This window comes from Alosa sapidissima, chromosome 11 (genome assembly GCF_018492685.1).
Source record: "Alosa sapidissima isolate fAloSap1 chromosome 11, fAloSap1.pri, whole genome shotgun sequence".
NCBI lineage: Eukaryota > Metazoa > Chordata > Actinopteri > Clupeiformes > Clupeidae > Alosa > Alosa sapidissima.
The window spans coordinates 24,736,446-24,761,782 of record NC_055967.1 but is presented as its reverse complement, the minus strand read 5'-3'; the positions used below and the strand labels follow the sequence as shown (position 1 = coordinate 24,761,782).

At 44.9% G+C, this 25,337-nt stretch overlaps 2 protein-coding genes across 4 annotated transcripts; one reads left to right on the top strand and one right to left on the bottom strand.

The window, feature by feature from the left end:
* Positions 1-394: 394 nt before the first annotated feature.
* cracr2b (calcium release activated channel regulator 2B) lies at positions 395-19,692 on the bottom strand. 2 transcript variants are annotated; one of them, XM_042110388.1, is made up of 19 exons: positions 19,572-19,692; positions 11,692-11,957; positions 11,242-11,353; positions 10,745-10,901; positions 10,038-10,184; positions 9,674-9,764; positions 8,759-8,854; positions 8,411-8,598; positions 7,807-7,878; positions 7,627-7,681; positions 6,268-6,350; positions 5,424-5,547; positions 4,907-4,972; positions 4,469-4,613; positions 3,742-3,823; positions 2,825-2,939; positions 2,282-2,380; positions 1,707-1,783; positions 395-752 (listed from the first exon to the last, which is right to left on the bottom strand). In XM_042110388.1, exons 2-19 carry the CDS (start codon positions 11,953-11,955, stop codon positions 665-667), a joined length of 2,061 nt encoding a protein of 686 aa, XP_041966322.1. In that variant the 5' UTR covers positions 11,956-11,957; positions 19,572-19,692; the 3' UTR covers positions 395-664. The 2 variants fall into 2 exon arrangements, with proteins under 2 accessions (XP_041966322.1, XP_041966323.1); XM_042110389.1 differs by lacking the exons at positions 4,907-4,972; positions 19,572-19,692 and adding an exon at positions 12,044-12,432.
* On the top strand, positions 17,979-25,328 carry tmem138 (transmembrane protein 138). Of its 2 annotated transcripts, XR_006035112.1 has the most exons (6): positions 17,979-18,272; positions 19,843-20,418; positions 22,002-22,173; positions 23,145-23,220; positions 23,844-24,176; positions 24,904-25,328. XR_006035112.1 is itself a non-coding variant. In XM_042110390.1 (5 exons), the coding sequence occupies exons 2-5, from the start codon at positions 20,291-20,293 to the stop codon at positions 23,954-23,956; spliced, it is 489 nt and encodes a 162-aa protein (XP_041966324.1). In that variant the 5' UTR covers positions 17,979-18,272; positions 19,843-20,290; the 3' UTR covers positions 23,957-25,328. The 2 variants fall into 2 exon arrangements, 1 of the variants encoding a protein (XP_041966324.1); XM_042110390.1 differs by having other exon boundaries at positions 23,844-25,328.
* The last annotated feature ends 9 nt before the right edge of the window (positions 25,329-25,337 follow it).

Genomic DNA, 25,337 nt, shown 5'->3' with positions numbered 1-25,337 from the left:
GAGTAACATGGAAAAACAGGAGCTGGAGCAATCAAAATATGGCAGTAAAGACCCCAGTCCAAGAAAATAATAAACCTACAGAGGTTACCTGGAAGAGAACTGAATACCCCAATAAAAGTTGCTCTTTCCATATTGCAGTGAGATATTGAGTAAGACCAAGTCTCCCTTAAAAAAGCATGGCAAGTATCTACTAATACTATGACAACAACTACCCATAATAATAATGATATTACAATCATACATACACAAATAAATAAACTAACCAGGGTCTAACCAGGGTCTTGGGTTCAAACCCTAGTCAGGGGTCTTACTATGTGGGACCCTAGGCTCTGGACACTGGCCCCTACACCAGTAATGGTGTCGTCAGTCGTTTGTCGTCAGCTAGTGACCGTCATAAGGTTTCACATGATTCTTTTATTTTGTTGATCACAATACAACACATATAAAATGTGGAACTGCACAACAAACAACATATAACAATTGGTTTACTCTTTGCTACATTTTTTTGGGTTGCTGGAGATTTGGAAAGAAAAAAAATACTGGAGTCTGATTCTGAATTGACCTCTTATCTCCTGCAACCTGAAAACTGCTTTCCACTCTGTGCCATGTGTCAACCCATCCCGCGTCCACCGTACGGCTGTCCTCTCCCACAAACATGTCCATGTCATTTACAGCAGCGCCCTCTAGGGGTGGACTGGCTGTCCAGCAGAAGGGCACTGTCACACTGCCTGTCCTGCTGCTGGGCCAGCAACCTGAAGGAGACAGAGAACCGTGTGAGATGATGCAGAAACCTACACCACACACACATACACACACACACACACACACACACACACACACACACACACACACACACACACACACACACACTCACTGGGGACCACACAAAACAAAACAGTTTATTCAGTACGACTTTCTTATTAATAGAATCTTTATTGATTAAACATATTGTTTTATAATGAATCTTTGACATTTTCCCATCCCCTCATCAGAAAAGAACTCAACAGTGAGCACCGTAGCAATTCACACCCTAGCATTTAACTGAGCAGTCAGGCAGAGCAAGAGAACATTTCACAACTTCCCCACGGGACACAGAAACGGCCACGCTGCTGTATTGGGCCGGTGTGGAGTTCTGCTGTGACTATCTACATGGCTAACTATGCTGCAGAGTTCAAGGCTGGTAAGAGGCTGGGCATCACTGCCAGGCTATGTATGTCTAATAGGATGGGCACCATCGCCAGTCTGTGTAAGGCGACATATTCCTATTTCGCCCAGGGCGCAGGATTGCCTTCCGCCGGCCCTGGTAAGAGGCTGGGCATCACTGCCAGTCTGTGTAAGAGGCTGGACATCAGCACCTGTAATGGGCCTCCAAAGGGAATAGCAATCTGAAATATCAGCCTATAAATCAGTAGAGCTGCATCTGAGGGGCTTAGACTACACAATTTTATTTGGATAGTTTTGGGATTTGGTATTTAGGCCTCACCTGGCCAGTCATGTTATGGACATCATGAGGTTGCATTGGGGTGGTCAGTGGTGTGTGTGTGTGTGTGTGTGTGTGTGTGTGTGTGTGTGTGTGTGTGTGTGTGAGTGTGAGTGTGAGTGTGTGTGTGTGTGTGTGTGTGTGTGTGTGTGTGTGTGTGTTTGTGTGTGTGTGTGTGTTTGTGTGTGTGTGTGTGTGTGTGTGAGGTAGTGTGTGAAGGCTTCACCTGGCCAGCCGTGTCATGGATTCCACCACGTTGTGTCCACTTTTGGCACTGCACTCGAAGAACTCAGCCTGGTACCGCTGCGCGCACACACACACACACACACACACACATACACACACACACACACACACACACACACACACAGGTACACACACAGGCAAAGATGAACAGATCTTTAGATAGTTATGTAAAAATGGACCCTGTAACAAAAGGTTTCCAGCATTCTCCTGCTGTGAGGAGAACACAGCTTTGTTCGTTTCAGTTTGGAGAAATCATTTATGCTGAAAAAAGCAATGTGCAATGCTCTGTGAGTATCTAGCTAGTATAGCTTTGTGTGTTACTGCATATGATTCTAAGATTTTAAGTGTTTTTATTGTGTGTGTGTGTGTGTGTGTGTGTGTGTGTGTGTGTGTGTGTGTGTGTGTGTGTGTGTTTAGTGTTTTTGTGTGTGTGTGTGTGTCCGTGTGTCCGTGTGTGTGTGTGTGTGTGTGTACAGTGTTTTTATGTGTGTGTGTGTGTGTCTCTTGTGTGCGTGTGCGTGTGTGTGTGTGTGTGTGTGTGTGTGTGTGTTTCACCTCTGCTACTTTCTGGCCCTCTGTCTGAGGCACCTCTCTCTCTGCCATGTCTGATTTATTCCCAAGCAACATCAACACAGCACCCTCTGCCACCCTTTCCTGCCAAACCAAAAATAAGCAAATGCACACTACTGTATGCACAACACATATACACTCAAAACATATACACTCAAAACATATATTTCTGAGTGAGAAAGGCAATAAGTTGTCCTTTTCCATCCATGTTAAGTGACCCCAGGCTCTTTCAGATAGCCTGGTGTGAGCATGACAGCACACACACACACACACACACACACACACACACACACACACACACACACATTTCAGCAGCTCTGTGTGAACACGCTGATCTTTCAGACGTGCGACTGAACCCCCCCACCCCCACCCCCCCCCCCCCCCCCACACACACACACACACACACAGACACACACACACGTTTCAGCAGCTCTGTGTGAACACGCTGATCGCTGACATGCGACTGACCCCCACACACACACATGTTTCAGCAGCTCAGTGTGAACACGTTTCAGACGTGCGACTGACCTGCACCTGGTCCAGCCATCCCGTGAGGGAGCGCAAGGACGGGGCACTTGTGATGTCATAGACGGCCAGGATTCCGTCCGCCTTGCGGTAATACTGCTGAGTGATGCTGTGGAACCTGAGGAGGAGAAGACAGACGTCACAGGGACAGACACACACACACACACACACACACACACACACGCTGAGAGGTGACACACAGACGCCACAGCTAGTTCAGTGATTTAGCCTAGTACAGTTATGCAGTGGAACCTGGGGCTACAGATCAACACCAGACACACAATTTTGAAAAACATTCCATTTGAATGGTAAACCTTTATCCAACGCACCTACAACCATTTGTGTTCATAGCGACCTCATTAGTGTCTACACGTCCTTCTTTACCGCAACATGCTGATTCACTAGGTGCATACCCCAACCGGGTCCATGTAGACACTAATTACATTCAGAATAGCGGCAGGTTCAAACAAACTTGGCTTCACAGGAAGCAAACAAGCTCCCGAGAGCCTTTCGTGCAACTAGTCAATTGAGCTTGTTCAGTAGCAATCAATCGATCCTCTCAGAGCTCCTTCTCCACCCACCCTGCCAATCAATCGATCCTCTCATCCAGCACATGAGTCTAGATGGGTTTTGATAGCTCTTAATTCACATTGTGCTGCTGATACTAATAATGAACGCCGTGCTGCACAGATTGAAGGAACTCATACTGTATCTAACACTCCTGGGGCTGTTCTCAACAAACTAAGATGAATATCACCTTTTAACTAGGCCAGTTACAAGTCTTCTATTAAGTTTTCATCTCTGTTGTTGTTTATGGAGGTTACTAGAGTCACTGTGAATGGACTGCAGTAGATGTAAGAGTTTTTATCTGTATTGTTGTTTGTTTGTTGTTATTAGCGGTTGAGTGGTTGATCTCTGACCTCTCCTGCCCTGCAGTGTCCCACAACTGAAGGGCGATGGAGGACGATTCCAGCTGCACGCTCCTCACCTGGAAATCTATACCTGTCAACAATCAAACCCAACTATTACAACCGGCAATAATACATCAGTAGTAGATGTGGAGTAAATCATGACTAGTACTTTTCAAATGATATGAGTGGACACAGACAAGCTCTCTCACACACACACACAACACACACACACACACACACACATAGACCTGGTTACAATTCTACCCATTAACATTATTGAAGAGGATTCACAACAAGCAAAAAATTAATGCATGCCTATTTGAGCTAGAACAACTTAAAGGAGAAATTCTGGTGATTTTTCACATAGATCTCTGTTTCCCGAGGTCACCGAATACTGTCAATACGAAAAGAGACAAAACAAATCGGTTCTACCCAGCTTGAGTCGCTGCATGTTCATGACCCCCATGTTCATGCCCCCAGACTATAACACTGTAGGGTACACTGTGGCTCCCTGGCTGCTGTACTGTAGCTGTTAGCTGTTAGCAACTAAGTAGCACCGATTTTTTCTGCTTCTTTTTGTACTGACACTATTCGGTCACCTTGAGAAACACAGATCTATGTGAAAAATCGCCGGAATTCTCCTTCGAGGTTGAAGCTCAAACTGGCAGTATGCAGCATGTCATGTGTAGGCTTATGTGCTGGTGTGAGCTCAGAGCTCTGATTGGCTGGGACTGACCCACGGTGGAGCTGAGGTTATTGGGGAAGTTGCCCTGGCAACAGTGATGGATGAATGAGCTCTTGCCCACGCCCGAGTTCCCCAGGAACACCACCTTGAACACCCGCTGTGGGCTCGACACACGAGGGCCTGTGGGAGAAAGGGACTGGGGGAACAGGGTGGAGAGAGAGAGAGTTCAGGTGTGAAACGCACCTTCTGCGTGGCTGTCTCTTTAAGGGAGAAGTTCAGGTGTGAAACGCACCTTCGGTGTGGCTGTCTCTTTAAGGGAGAAGTTCAGGTGTGAAACGCACCTTCGGTGTGGCTGTCTCTTTAAGGGAGAAGTTCAGGTGTGAAACGCACCTTCGGCGTGGCTGTCTTTTTACAAGTGAACTTCAGGAGTGAAATGCCCCTTCTGCGTGATTTGTCTCTTTAAGAGAGAACTTCAGGTGTGAAACGCACCTTCTGCGTGGCTGTCTCTTTAAGGGAGAACTTCAGGTGTGAAACGCACCTTCTGCGTGGCTGTCTCTTTAAGGGAGAACTTCAGGTGTGAAACCCTGAAGGGTTTGTTCAGTATCACGCTCTCAGCTCTACTCAGTTTAGTGCAATGCAAATTCACTGAGTCATTTACATTCTCTTCCTTTCTTTTTGTTGCTGCCTTTTTACAGGTGCAGACACAAGCATACATACTCACACACAGAGCATATTTTATACTGTCAGATATCACACACACACACACACACACACAGCATATTTTATACTGTCAGATATCACACACACACACAGAGCATCTTTTATACTGTCAGATATCACACACACACACACACACAGAGCATCTTTTATACTGTCAGATATCACACACACACACACACAGCATATTTTATACTGTCAGATATCACACACACACACAGCATCCCATACATTGTTTTTGTGATATTTTCATCCATCCCTTCTGAAAATGTATACAGGGTTTATCTACCTCTCCACTGTCTGAACATCCATCAGCAATCGCTGCCCTCTCATTGGCTGTTGCCCTGGTATCCCTCGCCTCTGCTAGCCGGTCCACAAAGCTGTCGCTCCCTTCATTGGCAGAGGTCAGTTGCCTTAAATGATTGACATGGCCATATTTCAGTCCTTACCCATTTACAAAAAACCCTTACATAAGAATGTTCATCTTCAACTCTCACTCCAGAAGAGAGTGATCAGCGTTTGGGTTGTGTGATAGAAACTCTTTTTTAATACAGGTGCATTTAAAAAAGTGAATATCGCTGAAAAGCCCATCCAGCCCTGCCCAGACTGAGAGATTAAAGGTTCAGGAAGCCATTGCTGGTGTTTTGACTTAATTAGCTGATTAGAGCTCTTCTTAGGTTGACATTTCTGTTTTAGAAGTTCTTTATTGTAATATTTTAATACTGGATTTTTGATTTCATGAGCTGTAGTGTAAACTGTAATCAAGATTAGAATGACAAAAGACTTGAAATATACTGCTAAAAAAAAATTAAGGTTATTCTTCATTCATACACTGCATCGGTACTCTGACACTGTTTTATTTTTTATTTTGCAAGAACTGTCAGACATTCTGTGAATGTAGTTTGAGAATGGAGAAAAGGGTGGAAACAATTGTGGAAAACTGTAAGTGTTCCCTTAATTTGTTTGAGCAGTGTATTTCACTTTGTGTGTAATGAATCTCCAAATTATATGAAAGTTTCACTTTTTGAAATAAATTACGGGGAAACTTTTCTATGATATTCACCTTGTGTGCACCTGTACTGTGTGGTCGGTAGGTTTGAGAGGGGTGTTGGAAAGGGTGGACAAACACACACCTAGTGGCTGTCTCTCTCAGCTGCATGTAGTCACCAATAACTGACCCTTTCTTCTCCAGCGGACGCTTCTCGGTGCCACACATCTGAGCAGGGTGAGCCATGGGAGAACCAGAGAGAGAGAGAGAGAGAGAGAGAGGGAGGAAGAAAAATAGAGAAAGAAGAAGAACCAAAGAGAAAGAAGGAAAAAGAGAGAGGGAGGAAGAACCAGAGAGAAAGAAGGAGAAGAGAGAGGGAGGAAGAGTCAGTGAATAAGAAGAGAGGGAAAGGAAGAGAGAGGATGTGGTGTGAGTGTCATATTATTTCATTTAGACATGATCTCTAGATGTTCAGAATATGCTCAAGTGTGTGTGTGCGTGTATGTGTGTGTGTGTGTGTGTGTGTGTGTGGGGGGGGGGGGGGGGGGGGGGGTTGGACGGTGCTGTGGAAAAAAGACAAAAACACCTTCAACAAAGGATTTATTTTTTGTTTTTAAGTTTTTTTGCAGAAAGAGTGTATTTGTTCATGACTAATGGTTTTAACAAGCACACAACCAGTGCTCTTAACCAACCACTGTTTAAATACGATCTACACATTTCTGTTAAAGTTCAACACTTATGAACATAGAGTTGGCAGATCCACAGTATTGTCTGTCGGTGTCTAAAAAATCCCTCTTTGAACAAACCCACAGAAAAGTAAGCTTGCACCACTCATATGAATTTAGTAGGGAGCAGCTGTAACAGTCTATTTAAAACACAGTGGACCACTGCAAGTCTATAAGGTTCTTTACTGACTACTCAACAGACTAGACTGAACATTCACAATGGAGACAATTCATTTGTACAGAAGTGAACTGGCTCAGAACAAAATGTTAACCGCAGACTCTGTGTCACATCCGGGTAACAGTGTACACAAGCAAAAAGCATGACAGGAATTTTTGATCTTTGTCATTTCTTTCAATTATTTTTTGTTTGTTGAATAACATAAATAAAGCATGACATTGAGGTATACTGTACAGTCATAAATTCAGATAATTATTAACATTACAATCCAAAAATATGACACTGATGTGTGGCCTATCACACATACATTGCTGAACTTCGCTGTCGGCTGAAATGAAAATGAACGAATGAATGAATGAATGAATGAAAATGAAAAATAATGAACAACAGTGGCCCCAAAATAAACGGCTAAAAGGGTAGACACTGGTCCAAACGGGCTCACAGTAACATGCTACATCCGAGCTGTGATGACATCGGGCCGGTTCCACCCAGACGAGGGTCAGAAGGGTTGAACTGACCACGGTGGCCAGGGGCACGTGACCTGCGCACAGGTGTATTGTGGGAAGGGGAAGGGAGAGGGGAAGGATTGATCATAACTAACCCTCTTCTGAGACTGATGTGCGTCCTTCTCATCACGCAGTCTCTTATTCATGTCCCTAAGAGAGAGAGAGAGAGAGAGAGATGGATAGTTTTTGGATTTATTGGATATGGGTATCAATAGACAGTCAAGATGTAGCTTGTGCCCCGTCTCCATGGCGACACAGATCCAGGTGAGGCGTACCTGAGCATGTCCAGCTGCCTCGTCAGACTCTCCCGCTCCCTCTGCATGTTCCTGGACACCTTCAGCACCACTCTGATGGACAAGGAGGCACGTGGGGTCAGACAGGGAGACAGAAGAGGAGGAGAAAAAGAAGAGAAAGTGAGAGAAGAGAAAGATAGATAGAGAGAGATGGAGAAACAGATATTTCACACTGAAACATTCCGTAACACGTTACTGGGAATGGGAAACTGGGATCAACTAAGACGTATGTAACACTGGTGGTGTTGCTGAACAATTATTGAACATAACCAAGTCCAATCCCTAACCTTAACCATCATTGTAGTTAACAGTGTCTATCTATTTAATCTATTTATTTATCTATCCATCTTCTCTATCAATGCTAGTCTGCACTTCCTCCCAACTAGCTGGTGTGACCTCTAACCTCGGAGTCCTCACCTCTCGTATCCCTGCGTTTGCTGGTTGACGCTGGTCTGAAGCAGTTCTATTTGGCGTAGTGCTGTCGGCAGCTCGTCCCTGGTGGCGTAAACTTTAACCTCTAACCTCTGATCCCTCACCTCTCGCATCCTGGTGTAACTTTTAACCTTTAACCTCTGTAACCCCTCACCTTTCACGTCCCTGTGTGTGCTGGTTGACGCTGGTCTGCAGCAGTTCTAGCTGGTGTAGTGCTGTCTGCAGCTCGTCCCGGTTGGTGTCCAGGTGCTCCTGCAGCTGCTTGTTGAGGTTGTGGAGACGCTGGTTCTGCTCACGGGTGGCCGCCTGCTCCGCACGCATACTGGCTATCCTACTCTCCAACTGAGACAGAGAGAGAGAGGGGAGGAAGTGAAATATATATATATATATATATATATATATATATATATATATATATATATATATATATATATGTGTGTGTGTGTGTGTGTGTGTGTGTGTGTGTGTGTGTGTGTGTGTGTGTGTGTGTGTGTGTGTGTACCTCTCTCTGTTTGGTGAGGGCGAATTCCAGCTCCTGTTCACGCATCGCCAGCTCCTCCAGCAGCTGCTCACTTCTGTTCACAGGCTTCATACTGTCCTTCATCACCAAAACAACATCATCATCATCACCATAATCATAATCATTGTTATCACCACCACTACCACTACCATCATCATCCTCCTACTGTCTTTCATCACCAAAACTATCATCATCGTCATTATCATTATCATCACCATCACCATAACCATAATCATAATCAACACCATCACCACTGCCATCTTCATCCTCATTCTGTCTTTTATCACCAAAATAGTCATCATCATCATCATCGTCGTCATCACCAGTACTGCGACGATCATAAGCATCATAATAACCACCACCACCACCACTGTACCTGTAGTGTGTGTGGGGCTGTACCTGTAGAGTGTGGGGCTGTAGAGTGTGGGCTGTAGAGTGTGGGGCTGTAGAGTGTGGGGCTGTAGAGTGTGTACCTGTAGTGTGTGGGGCTGTAGAGTGTGGGGTTGTACCTGTAGTGTGTGGGGCTGTAGAGTGTGTACCTGTAGTGTGTGGGGTTGTAGGGTGTGTACCTGTAGTGTGTGGGGCTGTAGAGTGTGTACCTGTAGTGTGTGGGGCTGTAGTGTGTTTGGGCTGTACCTGTAGTGTGTGGGGCTGTAGAGTGTGAGGCTGTAGAGTGTGGGGATGTACCTGTCGTGTGTGGTGCTGTAAAGTGTGTACCTGTAGTGTGTGGGGCTGTACCTGTAGTGTGTGGGGCTGTAGTGTGTGTGGCTGTACCTGTAGTGTGTGGGGCTGTACCTGTAGTGTGTGGGGCTGTAGTGTGTGTGGCTGTACCTGTAGTGTGTGGGGCTGTAGAGTGTGTACCTGTAGTGTGTGGGGCTGTAGAGTGTGGGGCTGTACCTGAGCTATTCGTTTCTCTCTCTCCTCTCTAATCTGGCTCTCCATGTCCTCATAGATAGACCGCACCTCACGGTCATGCTCGTGTTCCCTCCTAACACACACACACACACCAAAGTATACACATATACATGTATGTGAACAAACACACACAAACATACACAAACATGCATATTCATTAAGACTCACTTGTGAACACCAAAATCCTTTACTTAAGATCAGAGTAAATTTCTACATTTCAAATCCTCTATATAAGGTTCCTCTATCTGATTATGTCTACTCCAAATCAATGGCCTCATTGATTGAATCATCCTGCAGTATTCTAACAACTGTGATGTGTGAGTCCTGTTGAGAGAGAGGGTCTGACCTGCGCAGTGCCTGCTCCAAAGTGTCCCGCTCCCGGACGGAGTCCTGTAGGTGGGCTAGAGCCTGAGACAGCACCTCCTCCAGCAACTTCAGCAGCTCAGGCCTCTCCCTCTGCAGCCCTGACCACAGGGAGCACAGCTCCCAATGACTAACACACACACACACACACACACACCACACACACACACACACACACACACACAAACACAAAGTGTAAGGGCATGTATGTCCATGTATATGACCATGACAGATCCCAGCTCAGCCAGGGTCACACACACACCACAAAGACACACGCGTGTGCGTGCGTACGTACGTGATATGTCCTGCTCACTCTGTGAAGACTGTCTGCCCCCAGCTCAGCTAGGGTCACACATGGTCACACATATATACTCTTTTGATCCCGTGAGGGAAATATGGTCTCTTATCTCAATCCGTGAATTAGTGAAACACACTCAGCACACAGTGAACACACAGTGAGGTGAAGCACACACTAATCCCGGCACAGTGAGCTGCCTGCAACAACAGCGGCGCTCGGGGAGCAGTGAGTGCCCTTGCTGGTCAGGGTTCGAACCGGCGACCGGCAACCCTCCGGTTACAAGTCCGAAGCGCTAACCAGTAGGCCACGGCTGCCCCAATATACACACACGCGCACACGCACACACACACACACACACGCACACACACACACACGTGAGATGTCCTGCTCACTCTGCGAAGACTGTGTCTGCCCCCAGCTCAGCCAGGGTCTGTGTGAACCTCAACTCCCTAGGGTCCACCTTCCGCTCGGACGCTGCAGCTGACGGCTCTGTGTGGGCCATCTCTGGCTCCAGCTCCGGCTCCGTCTCCTGCTCTCCCACAAGCTCCCCTGTGTGTGTGTGTGTGTGTGTGTGTGTGTGTGTGTGTGTGTGTGTGTGTGTGTGTGTGTGTGTGTTTAGGTGAGGGAGGGAATAGGGGGGGAAAGAGAAAGATAGCAGGAGTAATCCTTGAAAATCTTGTAGAATTGCTATTTGGCAAGGCTGCAATCTGTTGCATTGGAAGAGCTGTTTATCTATATGCAAGTCTGACCTGGCAGCTCTATAAACCAGCCTGACCTCTGTGTGTGTGTGTGTGTGTGTGTGTGTGTGTGTGTGTGTGTGTGTGTGTGTGTGTAAAGTAACTGTATGAATATTAACTCCTATGACTGTAGGTGGCTGCCCTGTGCAGACCTAGTCCAGTGTGGAACTCCACGGGTGTGAGGAATCCGTTGCTGTCCTTGTCCAGACTCTCAAACACTGACTCGAGCTGGTCAGGAGACAACGGCAGCTCTCCCTGCAACCGCTGTGGGAGAGGGAGGGAGAGAGAGGGAGGGAGAAAGAGAGGGCGGAAGAGAGGGAGAGAAAGAGATAGAGAGTGCAAGCGAAAGGGGAGAGAGAGGGGGAGAGAGAATAGAAAAGAGAGGGAGCTTTGAAAATACCACGCCATGCTAATGAAGCTCATTTGAATTTTACTGTGTGAGAGAGAGAGAGATGAAAGTAGAATAAAAAAAGACCTGCCATGTCTGGGCATGTTGTGTTTGACAGAGGCTGCACATCAAACAGTCACCCCCACACAAGAATGCATGGGGTAAAGGGTAGAGTTCAGAGAGAGTGGCGTTGGCAGCACTAGGCCTCTCTCACCTGCATGTCCCGCTTGGTGATGAAGCCCTTGCCCTCTTTGTCACACAGTTCAAACAGCTCGGTGGCCTTGTCCATGCTGTGCTGCTGCTGAGGGGCCTCCCACCCACCAGGGGACGCTAAGCCTCCTCGCCTCCGTAGGCTGCTGCTGCTGCTGCTGCTGCTTCTCTTTTGGCCCCTCAGGCGGGGGCTAAGGATGGGGCTGGGGCTGGTCACTCCACTGCCCTCCCCCTCCAGGACCACACCGTCCCCCACCCAGGCTGACATCACTGGATGAGAGAGAGAGAGAGAGAGAGAGAGAGATGAAATGGAGGAAAGCAAGATATAGGCTGGGAAACATGTTTTGCATGTTCACCTTTCAGCTGTGTTTCAAACTATTCTTCTGTCACGTGTGCACTCCCAACTTAAGTGGGAGTTCCCTTCATGTTTGTTGACACAACTGAAAATCTCAATGAGCTAGACCTCATTTGCAGCTCAGGCTGTTTGGCTCTGTGGTCATTTTCTTGAGAAACAGCAATGTTTCTCCTGACATGACAACGGACAACAACAGCAGGGGGAGTGACCTGGCAACCAGAATAACACAATTTAGGTAACACGATTCCAATTCCCTTCACCACAATCGCCCTCACTGTGAAAAATACAAAGAAAAATGGCAATTAGAGTGAGACGTACAGCAACATCACTTGCATCTCCAATCTCCAGCACATCACCCATTACTGTTAAGTTATTAGTACTTAGGGTTGCAAAGGGGCAGAAAATTTCCGGTAAATTTCCGGAAACTTTCCATGGGAAGTTAAGCTGGGGAATTTTGGAAATATTCCAAATTGGAAACTTTAATGGAATTAAAGGAAATTATGGGAATTAATGGGAATTTACAGGAATTAACTTTGAATTCCTACTTTTTCATATACAAACATTAACATTTTGTTTCATAATAACCAATATGATTTGTTTGTTCATATTTTCGCTTAGCTTAGCATACAAAGCTAGCTACCATGCTAGCGGGAATCCCATTCTCTGCCTATGGTTTATTAGCGTGCTAAGCTAGCAACACTAAAACCACTGAACTGCCCAAGATACACCACGCCACTCAAAAATCCGATTGGTTGGAGCATTAACTATCTTGACTATCAGTTTGTTCAGTTAGAATCCCAGAAAATGGTAAAACAAGTAAAAAAAAAAAAACATAACATACCACCCCAACCAAGTTGTCAAGCTTAATCAGACAGATTAATCGTCCCATTACAGTTTAATTACAGTGCAAAATGACGTTCACCAATTTGAATGAGGACAAAAGTGACGACAATCCCATAACTGGGCAACTCTGTTCGCAAACTTATCCCAGTTTCACACCAGTTATTCCCACGAGATGACGTTTTCACTGGGAATTTATTTTCCCCATGCACATGAATGCACCATAGGTTTCCTTTACGTCTAGTAGCCTATGCTGATTGCTGTGTGCATGGGATTGACGTACTGTATGTGCAGGGAAATTTGACTAAAATTGCATTAAATCAGGTTGTTTTAACTAGTGTTATGCTGCAAGATGGGGTTTTGTCCACTACATTTAAGTTCCCTGTTATAGACTAACTTGCCATATTAAAAATTCAGAGTTTATTTCCATTAATTCCCGTTTATTCCCGTTAATTCCCATGGAAAGTTTCCAACTTTAAAAATTCCCGGAATTTTGCAACCCTAGTTGTACTGTACTGTTACGAGTTATTGGCCATCAAAAATGCTAACATCAGCTGTGTTCACAAAATTACTTCCTCAGAGGAGAGGTTAAAAATAAACTGAGCTCTTACTCCTGCAGGCAGCCAATCAAGCCATGGGGATAACTTCTTAAGCATCACAGTTTTTTCTAGTGTGTAATTATCATAATTTAATAATCCCCTAATTCAGTTGTTGTTTCATGAGCGTGTGTACCTTTCCCACAGCAGTACATTTTAGTTAAGTTCTGATGAAATGTGTGTGTGTGTGTGTGTGTGTGTGTGTGTGTGTGTGTGTGACAGCTTGTCGTTAATCATCTTTGTTTGCTTAGGTTATGGTTAGCAGGACATAGTCTGCATGGACCATCACCCTTCATTCAGCTGACAGCCTTGGTTTGGCTAATAAGTAATACACATGAGTTGCAGCTTGTGGAGATTTTCCATTGTGTCAACAGTGTTCATTTTCTTCAGAAACAATAATGTTTCTCCTGCAAAGACAATTGAGCACCTAGACAGGAAGAGCTGCCTGGCAACCAGAAATAGAGCTGAGGTAAACAGCACTGCTCCAATAACCTTCAAACATGTCGTCCTTCACCAGCTAACACTGCAGAGCTAGTTCACCTGTTCACCTGAGTGGGGAATAGCCATTTAGGCATCTCGGTTTGGCCTACAGTGAGGGTATTTACGTTTCCAAAAGGTTTTCCCATGGTAAAATGATAAGGAGACTAGGCCTATCAATTTGAATTCTCTCCATAGTTACCGCAGTGGTTTCCTCTCGGAAATGTAGTCCGGCATGTTACCAACAGCAATGTTTCTGAACTGCTGTAAGTGAGATCACTCAGTGTAATAATGTCTTAAAACAAACCAAACAAACGGCTCGGTCCTGTGAGATCTTGTGTCTCAGAGATGGTTTTAAAGGCTGTTTACCAAGTTTCACCCACGTAGGGATCAGGATGCTTTCAGTAGTGCTGTTTGCTTTGCGTGTGCACTTTGTGTGTGTGTGTCAGGTGGCAGGCTGGCTGGCGTTCCACCCTTATCAAACAAACTTTAACCACGCGCAGTATAACCTCACCAAACTCCACTCAGGTGACTAGACCACAACAGAATCATTTCAAACTCATTAACACACGGCAAGCTGCCAGTATCGCTGAGGTGAGAAGGAACACGCGCTAAAGAGACGCTCTTCAGGAGTCACAGGCACTTGTCATCAATCCAACTCAAGCCTATCTAGTAACAAGTGCAGGCTTGAACGTTTTATGTAGGAGTTCTAGATAATATAATAATGTACAGTTTGTAATGTCCTGCCCCTAACATGCGCGCGCGCACACACACACACACACACACACACACACACACACACACGCACACACACACACACAAACCTCCTCCACCTTCCTTTGTTCCTCTTCTTCCTCCCCCTCCTCTCTCCTTTCAAGGATGTGAGGACAAAGGGAACAGGATGACACAGTCATGGAATTCCATCTAGGCGCCGATGGAGGGCTGTGAGCCGGGACACTGAGTCTTATGCAAATAAAACATTTGCCATAGTTTGCATTGACATAACCACAGCGATCACGGCACTCAATACACCCACAGACCGGCAGACAGGTGTGCGCCGGAGAGGAACGCTGGCAGCAGGTGGCCAATCCTGAACAGTCACTGTTCAAGCCACCAAGACCTTAAGTATAAAGTATATATACTCTTTTGATCCCGTCATTTGCATTGTGCATTTATCCCAATCCGTGAACTAGTGAAACACACTCACACAAGGAAATTATGAAAAAAAAGAAAAAAATGCAGCAAACTATTCCAAGACTTCAGATAAGTAAAGTTTTGGTTTCTAGTCTTGCTGAGTGGAAACACAGTGATAGCCTACGAGAAGAACCACAACAGGCTACTCTTGCAGTTTTTAAAGGCAAGGCACATACTGGATAAGACTACATGATTTAAACAACAATATATGTATTGAGCCTCAAACAGGGCGCAATCACAATCAAATTATTACCTATTCTGTAGACAAACTCCAACTCTAAAATAATTATTAAGTTGAAAAATACTCATCGCACAAGGGCAGAGAGAAGACAACTAGGTGGATGCCATGGCACCGGCTCATAAAGGCTACTGTAACTTCCCACTGTGGGCTATTGCGCACACATGGGGTCATATACAACTGCCACCAAGACCTTAAGTATAAAGTATACATACTCTTTTGATCCTGTCATTTGCATTGTGCATTTATCCCAATCCGTGAATTAGTGAAACACACTCAGCACACAGTGAGGTGAAGCACACACTAATCCCCACACAGTGAGCTGCCTGCTACACCGGCACTTGGGGAGCAGTGAGGGGTTAGGTGCCTTGCTCAAGGGCACTTCCGCCGTTCTTGCTGGTTACGGGAGGGATACTCACGGGGTTCGAACCGGCAACTCTCCGGTTACAAGTCCGAAGTGCTAACCAGTAGGCCACGGCTGCCTCACCTAGCACACATCACACACACAGTTCAATACATTCAAGCAAACACCATTCCTTTCACATCTTGCATGCCCGCTTTGCAATGTTTCGTTGCTGAAATGTTTGTAAATTATTTACAGTGGAAATCATAAATTCATTAGTGGTCATGGAAATGTATTCAAATTTAGCATATTGATGTTTTATTCACGTCATAAATCATAACACACTGTTCTCCGCTACATAAAAGTATATAAACTGCTTTTAGTTACAAATATCAGTATTGGTATTGGTATCGGCAATACTGGCCCTATATTTAAACCAAATCTAAACCAAATTTTACAGTATCGCACACCACTAGTGCACTTACCAGTGTAGCTTTGAATCAGCATACTTCATTCCAGACACACACACACACACACACACTTAGCACTATTGACCGTCACTGAGACCCATCACTGACCCATCTTCTTAACGCTGTAAGTGACCTCATGAGAGATAAGGCCTTGTTGACAGGCTGTGAATGCAGACTGAGGAGTCTACACTGATATGAACAGATATGGGAGAGATTACATCTGGGGCATTCCTCAAGCTTACTACGCATTAGGTGACCTGCAATGTACAGCAGTACAGTCATCTTACATACAACACAATTCTTCTAGAGTGACTTACATATTATAGCAGCAGTTGATTATAATCCTAAGGATTTGGGCAGTAGCCTACACATGTTAATGTATGGGCACATTTATTTGAGAAAGCAAGTGAAATAAGCAAGTGAAAATAAACACTGTCAACCACGAGAAAGATTGTCTATTTTCTCTCCTCTGCGTGCAGTAGTCGACTGACAGCTTTACAAAACTTAAGATCCAACAAAACAAGTCATGGATTCATATTGCACAGTTTAGATGTGGGAGTTTCTGTGTCTGTCAACAGCTGGCTATCTGTAGCCTGTAGCTTTACTGTGCACCTGTGTGACTGTGTCCTTGGAAAATCCCTGGGCACGATAAGGTATCAGAAGGCAGATCAGCCATATGTCAGCCAAGAGGGAAATTATGGAAAAAAAAGAAAAAAATGCAGCAAACTATTCCAGGACTTCAGATAAGTAAAGTTTTAGTTGCTAGTCTTGCTGAGTGGAAACACAGTGATAGCCTACGAGAACGACTACTCAGTCTTGCTGAGTGGAAACACAGTGATAGCCTACGAGAACGACTACGAGTTTTTAAAGGCAAGGCACATACTGGATAAGAAGACTAGGCTACATGATTTAAACAACAATATATGTATTGAGCCTCAAACAGGGCGCAATCACGATCAAATTATTACCTATTCTGTAGACAAACTCCAATTCTAAAATAATTATTAAGTTGAAAAATATTCATTGCACAAGGGCAGAGAGAAGACAACTAAGTGGATGCCATGGCACCGGCTCATAAAGGCTATTGTAACTTCCCACTGTGGGCTATTGCGCACACATGGGGGCATATACAACTGTCATTCATTAAGCTATGGCTTAAAGGCAAAACGGGAACATTTTCTGGTAACCATGACCATGGTTATAGTTCGCAAATGCAATATCATTCATCCAGTGCTCCTGAATTCCAAATGCCACACGTGAAAGTGTAGTCTCCAGCTTCGCCTATGCAATTGATAGACCCACGATCAATAAATTATGAAGGTGCAGTTTTGAAAAGACACATTGTCGTAACGTACACTATATCTCTCGCTGCATCAAGGGTTTATTTCTGTTTAATTCAGGGTTGTGAATACTACCCTAATCATACCAAAAGCCACTCACCTGTCTGGTGGAATTTGGTCGTCAAACCTCTTTCCGAACTGGTGTGTTATAATGCATGCGCCCGTTCAACTCATTCCACTAGATGGCAATAAATAAGAGTTTCTGAATATGCTTTACCGTAAAGGCCGGTGTATGATGTTTTATAAAAAATGATAAACTGTATGAGTGTATGAGACATCTTGTTCACTCACAATTGAACTTATATAATAAAATGTGAATTTTTATTTCTTGTAAAAATCGGTAATCTATCTTCACCCCGTGCATGTGTTAGTGCAAGTTTTTCTAATCTTTACGGTAAAAGCGGCAAGCCATCTGGCTGAGTTGCTATGGGAGACATCGGAAGAGTCCTCCCTGGAAGCGTGGAGTTGTTGTCAGCGGGCTACACTGGGATATTTGTTTCGTCTTTTTTTTGCCGATCATATGACTTGGACAAAGTAGTGTGATATTTTGGGTCTATATCAATACACAGTGTAATTACTAGTGTACAAAGATTTATCAGTTTATAATACCTCCATTCGAGGCGAAATCTAACGTTAGCCAAGCTGGGGTACGCTTAGAAGCTAGCCATCATATCTAACGTTAGCTAACTAATTAGCCAGCCAGCCAGCAAACATCATCAGCTGCTGCAGCAGGTAACGGTAACTTTTCTTACTGTTTGAAGCTGTGATTACTTTGTTGTTTTGCTCAAATAAATGCAACGTAATGCTTTGTTAGAGTAAATGTTAAATTATGCCCGTGATATATGTTTGATAACTTCTCTCTCTCAAGATATCCAGGGTGTCACAATAATATCGGAACTCCCCCTATTACCATCAGTCCCGTATTTCTGCCGTCTTACGTGTATGTCACTTAATATCCATTTCTATACAAACCAAGACAGCGAATTCCTAAAGAAGCGCAAGCAGCCACACCATAGGTGTATCTAAATTAGCTATGTACCAAAAGTGACATTTTACCGTGACTCGAAGAGCTGTAAACAGTGTTGTAAGGCTGCTTGTACACATCCGCTTGGAGCTCCAGTGGAATTTTAATTTCATGACGAGAATTCTCGGTCTAACCGTTCATCTGCCGTTGAAACGGCGTAAATAGGGAACCCATCAGGCCAGCACTATAACTCCGAGCATGGTAAACAAAATCGGATATTTCAGGCAGTACATGCTCCCGTTAAGAACCAAACCAGAATTTGTTCAGATCTACACAACTATGGCAACTGAAAAATGTAAGGTTGATTTCGCAAATGTTATTTTGAAGTGTTAAAAAACATCGTTGTTTTAGATTTTCCGAACAAAAGTGGTGATAATTGGGGGAGTTACGAGATAACTTAGCCAATTTCAAGTTGATCCAAAGATACCGTCTCTGGTTGATCCATTTTCAAATCAGTGTCTGAGTTAGCTAACATCACTGACCACGTGTATACCAGTGAACGAGTTGCTTCAAATATTTCACTGTCAATATTTGCCATGATCATGTGTGGTCATATTTTTCTAGCGTTGACCTCTGTCGTTAGTTTTGAGTTGAAGGCAACGTTGTGGAACAGGTGCTAGATAGCTAGTTAATCCCTCAGTCGCCATGTGCGTACTAATACCGTTCCAACGGTCATTTGGAGTCACCAGGTGGCAGGGTAATGGCCTTGCCAAACGTATATTGCAACTGGAACACAAAGACTGATGACATTCAAGTCTACCACTCACAAGTCCACCACAACACGTACCATCTGATTTTACCAAAGTGGTGTTGATAAGAGAAATACAGTTTGTCAGTAAGATTAAGTGCAGATTGAAAAAGTCTCCCCTCCTCACTCAGTGAAATTAAACTTTAATCCCCACTCCTCCTGCTGAGGTCACCCGTGCCCGTGTAACAGCCTAATTAGCGCAAAACACCTTGAGGAACACTGGGCCAGGTCCAGGTGTGTCGAACAATAATTACCTCACCGTCTTAGCCAGGACTCCCGCAGTCTGTTTGGACGGGGGCCAGTGTGCCAGTAGACCAGGTGCTGAACAGAGCACACTGACACGGAAGAAAAGAGAGACGAGATAATCAAGTACACATGGGTATTGGATAGGTGTTGTGGTGACCGTGACTGACTTGAAATTCTATGCTGTTTAATTGAGATTCTTTGAAATTAATTGAATGTTTTGAGCATTGCTTCAGCTTGTGCCAGGCTTATTTTTTTTAAAGTTATTATTCTATTTCCCTCCACAGGTTTTGATAGTGTTTTGAAATCTGTCAGAAGACTGACATTTAACACAACACCAGTGAGGATATGTGTGTACTCAGACACCCAGTAATGGGCAAGTTCTGGAAATTGGCTATTTTATGAACTCATCCATGATCAGCATGGACAAGACCAAGGCAAAATATCGAAATACTGAAACTGCATCTACTGTACATGATATGGACTTGCACCAATTTTGAAGTCTAAGACCACGTTGAACTTCACCAGGTTGTCCATCCATCACTTGGATTTGGGTTTCGGTGACACGGTTTGTGACGATTCCTTAACATAACTTGGGATTGTGACGGCATGTAGCTACCGTTGACCACACTGGACTGCTCTGGAAGAGGATAGCCCTAGGGAGGCTGAGCCAAGCTCTGTAGCCCCAGCCAGCACAGCCTTGGGTGGGCCAGAGGGCCCAGCACGGCCCCTGAGATGCTCCAGACCAACAACTACTCGCTGGTGCTGCTGATCCAGCTGGCCCTGCTGACCTATGACCTGTTCGTGAACTCCTTCAGCGAGCTGCTGAGAGCCGCACCAGTCGTCCAGCTCGTGCTCTTCATGTGAGTGGGTTATTTATTTTGAATTCTTATTTTACCTTTTAATGTTTATTTTTTATTTCACCTGTAACATTTTACATTTAATCCAGGAAAAATCACTCATCTCGAGATTTGCATCTCTTTTGCAAGTGAGCAAACCAAAAGACAACAGACAACATTGACACACCTGACAAGAAAAGCAAAAACTGTTCTCTAAACAGAAGAGAGGGAGAGAGAGATGGAGAGAGGCAGGGAAGGAGGGATGAAGAGAAGGAGAAAAGAAGAGATAGGGATAAAGAGAAGGAGAGAGGAAGAGGAGGAGGGAGGAAGAGATGGAGAGAGGCAGGGCAGAACTAAAAGATTGCAGAGATTCTAAACAGCTATGGCTGGCTCTGGGTGGACCTTGATTGCTATTCTGTTTACTATTCTGCAAGCATGATGTACTGTGTGTTCAGACTCTGGCTGTAGGGTTGTAAAGATGGGTAATGGCCAACCCATCTGGGCTTCATGTCTTTCCTCACATCTCAGCGTAACTGCAGGACGCCATGCTGCTGCCAGTGATGGGGAAACGCCACGACTCATGAGACAGAGAAGGACGCGTGGAATGAGATGGAGACATGGACTGGGCAGGGTTATGTTAACTTGGAGAGGGGGAGACGAAGAGATAAAGAGGCGAACAGAGTGAAGATTAAAAGAAAGAGTGAAAAATGAGAGATGAGAGAGATGGAGGAGCACAGGAGACAGGTTGACCCTTCTGAGGTCAATATGCTCTGGTTTGGCCTCTGTCTCACCACACTGTTCCTCACTGCAGAGATTCTGAAAAGTGAAGAAGTCAGGGCAGTTTCAGAGCTAGAGCCAGTTACCCTTGGTGCCCAAGGCAGATGTAGACTTCTACTTTAATGTAGGCCTTTCACAGTATGGCTCTATAGCAAATCTGGTGGGTTTTTAAATGTATAGCTTTGGACGGAGTTCAGCATTGAAGTGAACTAGGAACTAGGAATCAAGTGGGAGAGAGTCGGGAGTGGGATCCAGAAAGAACCACGGGGCGGGAATCGAACCCGGGTCGCCGGCGTACGGTGCGGGTGCCCCAGCCAGTCGCGCCATGGCTGGGGCCCATGTACAGTAGGTTGCTATAATATGGACTTTCCAAAGGGCTGTCTGGGGATTCTTTTAATTCAACTAATCAGAAATGAGTACATTTCCATACTGTAATGACAACTTATGCCAAGAACACCTTGTGTGTCTGGCAGTGTTCAAAATCCATGACTTCCAAACAGAATTACTGTGTTTCTATCTCTCTGCCTCTCTCTGTAGAATCCAGAATATCGCCATCCTGTTTTTTTTTTTTATTACCGGTATATATATATTTTTTGGAGGGGGGCTTTTGTCTTCATATCGACAGGACAATGGAGAGAGACAGGAAGCAGGTGGGCGAGAGAGATGGGGTGAGATCAGGAAATGACCGCAGGCCAGAATCGAACCTGGGTCCCCGTGGGCACTGAAACCCACATGTGGGTCGGTCAGCCATCAGCCATCCTGTTTTAACGAGATCATCACCAGGATTAATGTGTTTGTTTATTTCTCTCTGTCCCGCTATCTGTCCGTAGTATTCAGGACATCGCCATCCTGTTTAACGTGATCATCATCCTGTTGATGATGTTCAACACGTACGTGTTCCAGGTGGGGCTGGTGTCCCTGCTGCTGGAGCGCTTCAGAGCGCTGCTAATGCTGTCTGCACTGTACCTCACACTCAGCATTTGCCTCCACTGCTGGATGATGGTGAGACACACACACGACACACACACACACATACACACACACACACTGCTAATGCTGTCTGAACTGTACCTCACACTCAGCATCTGCCTCCACTGCTGGATGATGGTGAGACACACACATACACAGACATACACACACACACACACACACACACACACTGCTAATGCTGTCTGCACTGTACCTCACACTCAGCATCTGCCTCCACTGCTGGATGATGGTGAGACACACACATACACAGACATACACACACACACACACACACACTGCTAATGCTGTCTGCACTGTACCTCACACTCAGCATCTGCCTCCACTGCTGGATGATGGTGAGACACACACACACACACACACACACACACACACACACGAGACACACACATACATACACACACACACACACACATACACACACACATGCTGTCTGCCCTCTACCTCATACTCAGTAACTGCCTCCACTGCTGGATGATGGTGAGACACACGCGCACACACACACACACATAAGATCTCCAGGCCTTTAAAGCCGCAAGACACAAAAGGTAGGCTATTTACAACGGTAAAATATAAATATATTGCGAATCTAGGGGTAGCTCTACAGTCACCGAAAATAACCTGCATAGTGTACCTTTAAAGCTGAAAATAAATTATATAGTAGTATAATGTGGTTATAATGTGTGTGTGTGTGTGTGTGTGTGTAAATTGGTGTTTTTGCCTGCGATAATGTGGTTATAATGTGTGTGTGTGTGTGTAAATTGGTGTTCTTGCCTGCGCTAATGTGTGTGTGTAAATTGGTGTTCTTGCCTGCGCTAATGTGGTTATAATGTGTGTGTGTGTGTGTGTGTGTGTGTGTAAATTGGTGTTCTTGCCTGCAGTTATGTGGTTATAATGTGTGTGTGTGTGTAAATTGGCGCAGCAGGTGTGTGTGTGTGTGTGTAGGCTAAAGGTGTCTGATGATGTCACTCTCTGGCCCGGTGTAGAACCTCAGGTGGATGGAGTCCAACCGCTTTGTGTGGACGGATGGCCTCCAAGTGCTCTTCGTCTTCCAGCGACTCGGTAAACAAGCTCCCCCTGAGCTCAGCTTTGTAGAAACCCTCTTACAGGCAGTAAACACAGACACACAGATTTATCCTAGTATAGTCATGTTTTTTTTTTCACTTTCTGTGCACAAGCATAGATCTTAAGGTGCCAAAGGTGTTCAGACAGCACTAATTCAAATGGACTGCTTTTATGCTTTTGATTTTTAATATGTATGACAAAGATTAGATTACCATGTGTAAGATAAAAATAGAAGCCTCTGAAGTTCGACTACAAACAAGGACCCAAAGCTGAATCTTTGCCTAATATGATAATATTTAATATTCAGTATTGCAGGTCTACCTATGTGCATGTAATGTACATGTCGGTTATTCCCAATATCCCTTCATTTACGTGTGGAAATCTAAAATCTTCTAACGTGAAATGTAATCTTCTACGTGTTGAAATCTAAAATCTTCTGTGGGGGGTTTTCGGAAAGATGTCACCTTTTTCAGCCTTTCTGAGTTTGCGGGTGTGCTAAGATCTGGATCTCCTTATATGGGCAAAGATGGCATCTTTTGAGTCCTTTTTGTAGGCAAACTTTAGTGATCTGTGAGCCGATGCACATATTCCCTTTTGATTTGTGTGTGTTGTATTTCCAGCTGCAGTGCTGTACTACTACTTCTACAAGCGCACCACGGAGTACCTCGGGGACCCACGGCTATACGAAGACTCGCCCTGGCTGCGTGATGCCTTCGCACGCGCCCGTCAATGAGCCCTGCTGTGGCCAGCACAGTCCAGCACGCACCACCACCACACGCAGATACAACAGGGAGGGACTTCTGACTCTTCAGAGCCAAGATGACGGACATGGAGAGATGAGGAACTTAGGATGCTGCAGTGTTACAGAGCCAAGATGGACGTCATGGAGAGGAGAGGAACTCGGATGGTGCAGTGTTACAGAGTCAAGATGGAGGACATGGACATCTGAAGAGGTGGGCGGACAATGCAGCTCTGTGAAACCCTTCCAGAGGGAAGTTAGGAGTCAGCTCAGCTCCAGGTCCCAGTGGGGATGCTGGAATGTTAGGAGTCGCCACAGAGATGACGGAGGAAGCTTCCTGTTGAGGTTTGGGAGTTGTAGTCCAGTAGTAGTGGAATTGAAGCCCAGACTGGGGAACACTGTGTGGCTCTGCACTCAACACTGCAACAAAGTAGACATCAGCGCTCAACCATGAACTAAGACTGATAATCTAGCTTTTACATTTTTTATTCACTTAGAGTCTACTTATAATATGTTGGCACATTCATCACAAAGAGACAGAAGCTTGTAAATCAAGAACATTCTTTATATGGACACAAGCAGATTTGTATTTTGGATTATTATCTTTGTCTGAACTGAAGAATGTTATAGCTGACGGATTCTATTGCCTATGAATGTTACTGATTAGTAGAGGGTATGGTACCTTGTTTTAAGCTGATGTTTTTGGATAAAAGTGCAAAGCAAGCCACTGAAACGGCTAGATTAGAGGACATGCATCCGCTGGGATGGGTGATGCATAGGTCATGTGAGACCAGATGGAAGCTCAGTAGATTTGTGTTTATTGTTTTTTTGTGCCACTTTTTTTAATTGTTAATTTTTGTGCCACTTTAATTTTAATCTGTAGTAGTTCACTCTGGCATATTATGTTGTTTTTTTTGTATTCCCGTGGAAAAATAACACAGCTCCCACTACGAGCAAGACTGATGTGTCATCTGCCTCACGATCATTAGTCACCCAGAAATCAGCTCGACAGCATTCGGCCCGCAGCCAGGATTTACTCAAAGTGCCTCAGCTGACTGCCACTGGCTCAGTACGTACAACACTACCCAGGGAAGAGTGTTCCATGCTTCCATTGTGCACAGGAGAACACATAACCATGCTTGGCCTCCAGAACTCTAGGAGATCATAAATAAATCAGTAAAGGTACACACATCAGTCCTGCTCTTGAGTGGGTGTAGGTGTGCACACACTAGTTTTGAGGCGGGTGGCTGGTGCTCACCTTGGCAGCGTAGTGTCTCGGTTTTCATAATTCAGTGTTTTTTTTTTTTTTTTGTGCTCTGACGTCATGTGCCTGCCTCAACGTGTCCAAATAAATGTTGTCTTTGAAGTTTGTGGT

Excerpts from the sequence above, each read along its gene's own strand:
- cracr2b (XM_042110388.1), bottom strand. The coding sequence starts at position 11,955 with ATGTCAGCCTGGGTGGGGGACGGTGTGGTCCTGGAGGGGGAGGGCAGT. Across the intron at positions 8,855-9,673 it reads GAGAGAAACGAATAGCTCAG|GACAGTATGAAGCCTGTGAA; the intron begins GTACAGCCCCAC and ends TTGGTGATGAAG. Across the intron at positions 6,351-7,626 it reads CACATCAGTCTCAGAAGAGG|ATGTGTGGCACCGAGAAGCG; the intron begins GTTAGTTATGAT and ends CACCCTGCTCAG.
- tmem138 (XM_042110390.1), top strand. The coding sequence starts at position 20,291 with ATGCTCCAGACCAACAACTACTCGCTGGTGCTGCTGATCCAGCTGGCC. Across the intron at positions 22,174-23,144 it reads GCCTCCACTGCTGGATGATG|AACCTCAGGTGGATGGAGTC; the intron begins GTGAGACACACA and ends GGCCCGGTGTAG. Across the intron at positions 23,221-23,843 it reads CTTCGTCTTCCAGCGACTCG|CTGCAGTGCTGTACTACTAC; the intron begins GTAAACAAGCTC and ends TTGTATTTCCAG.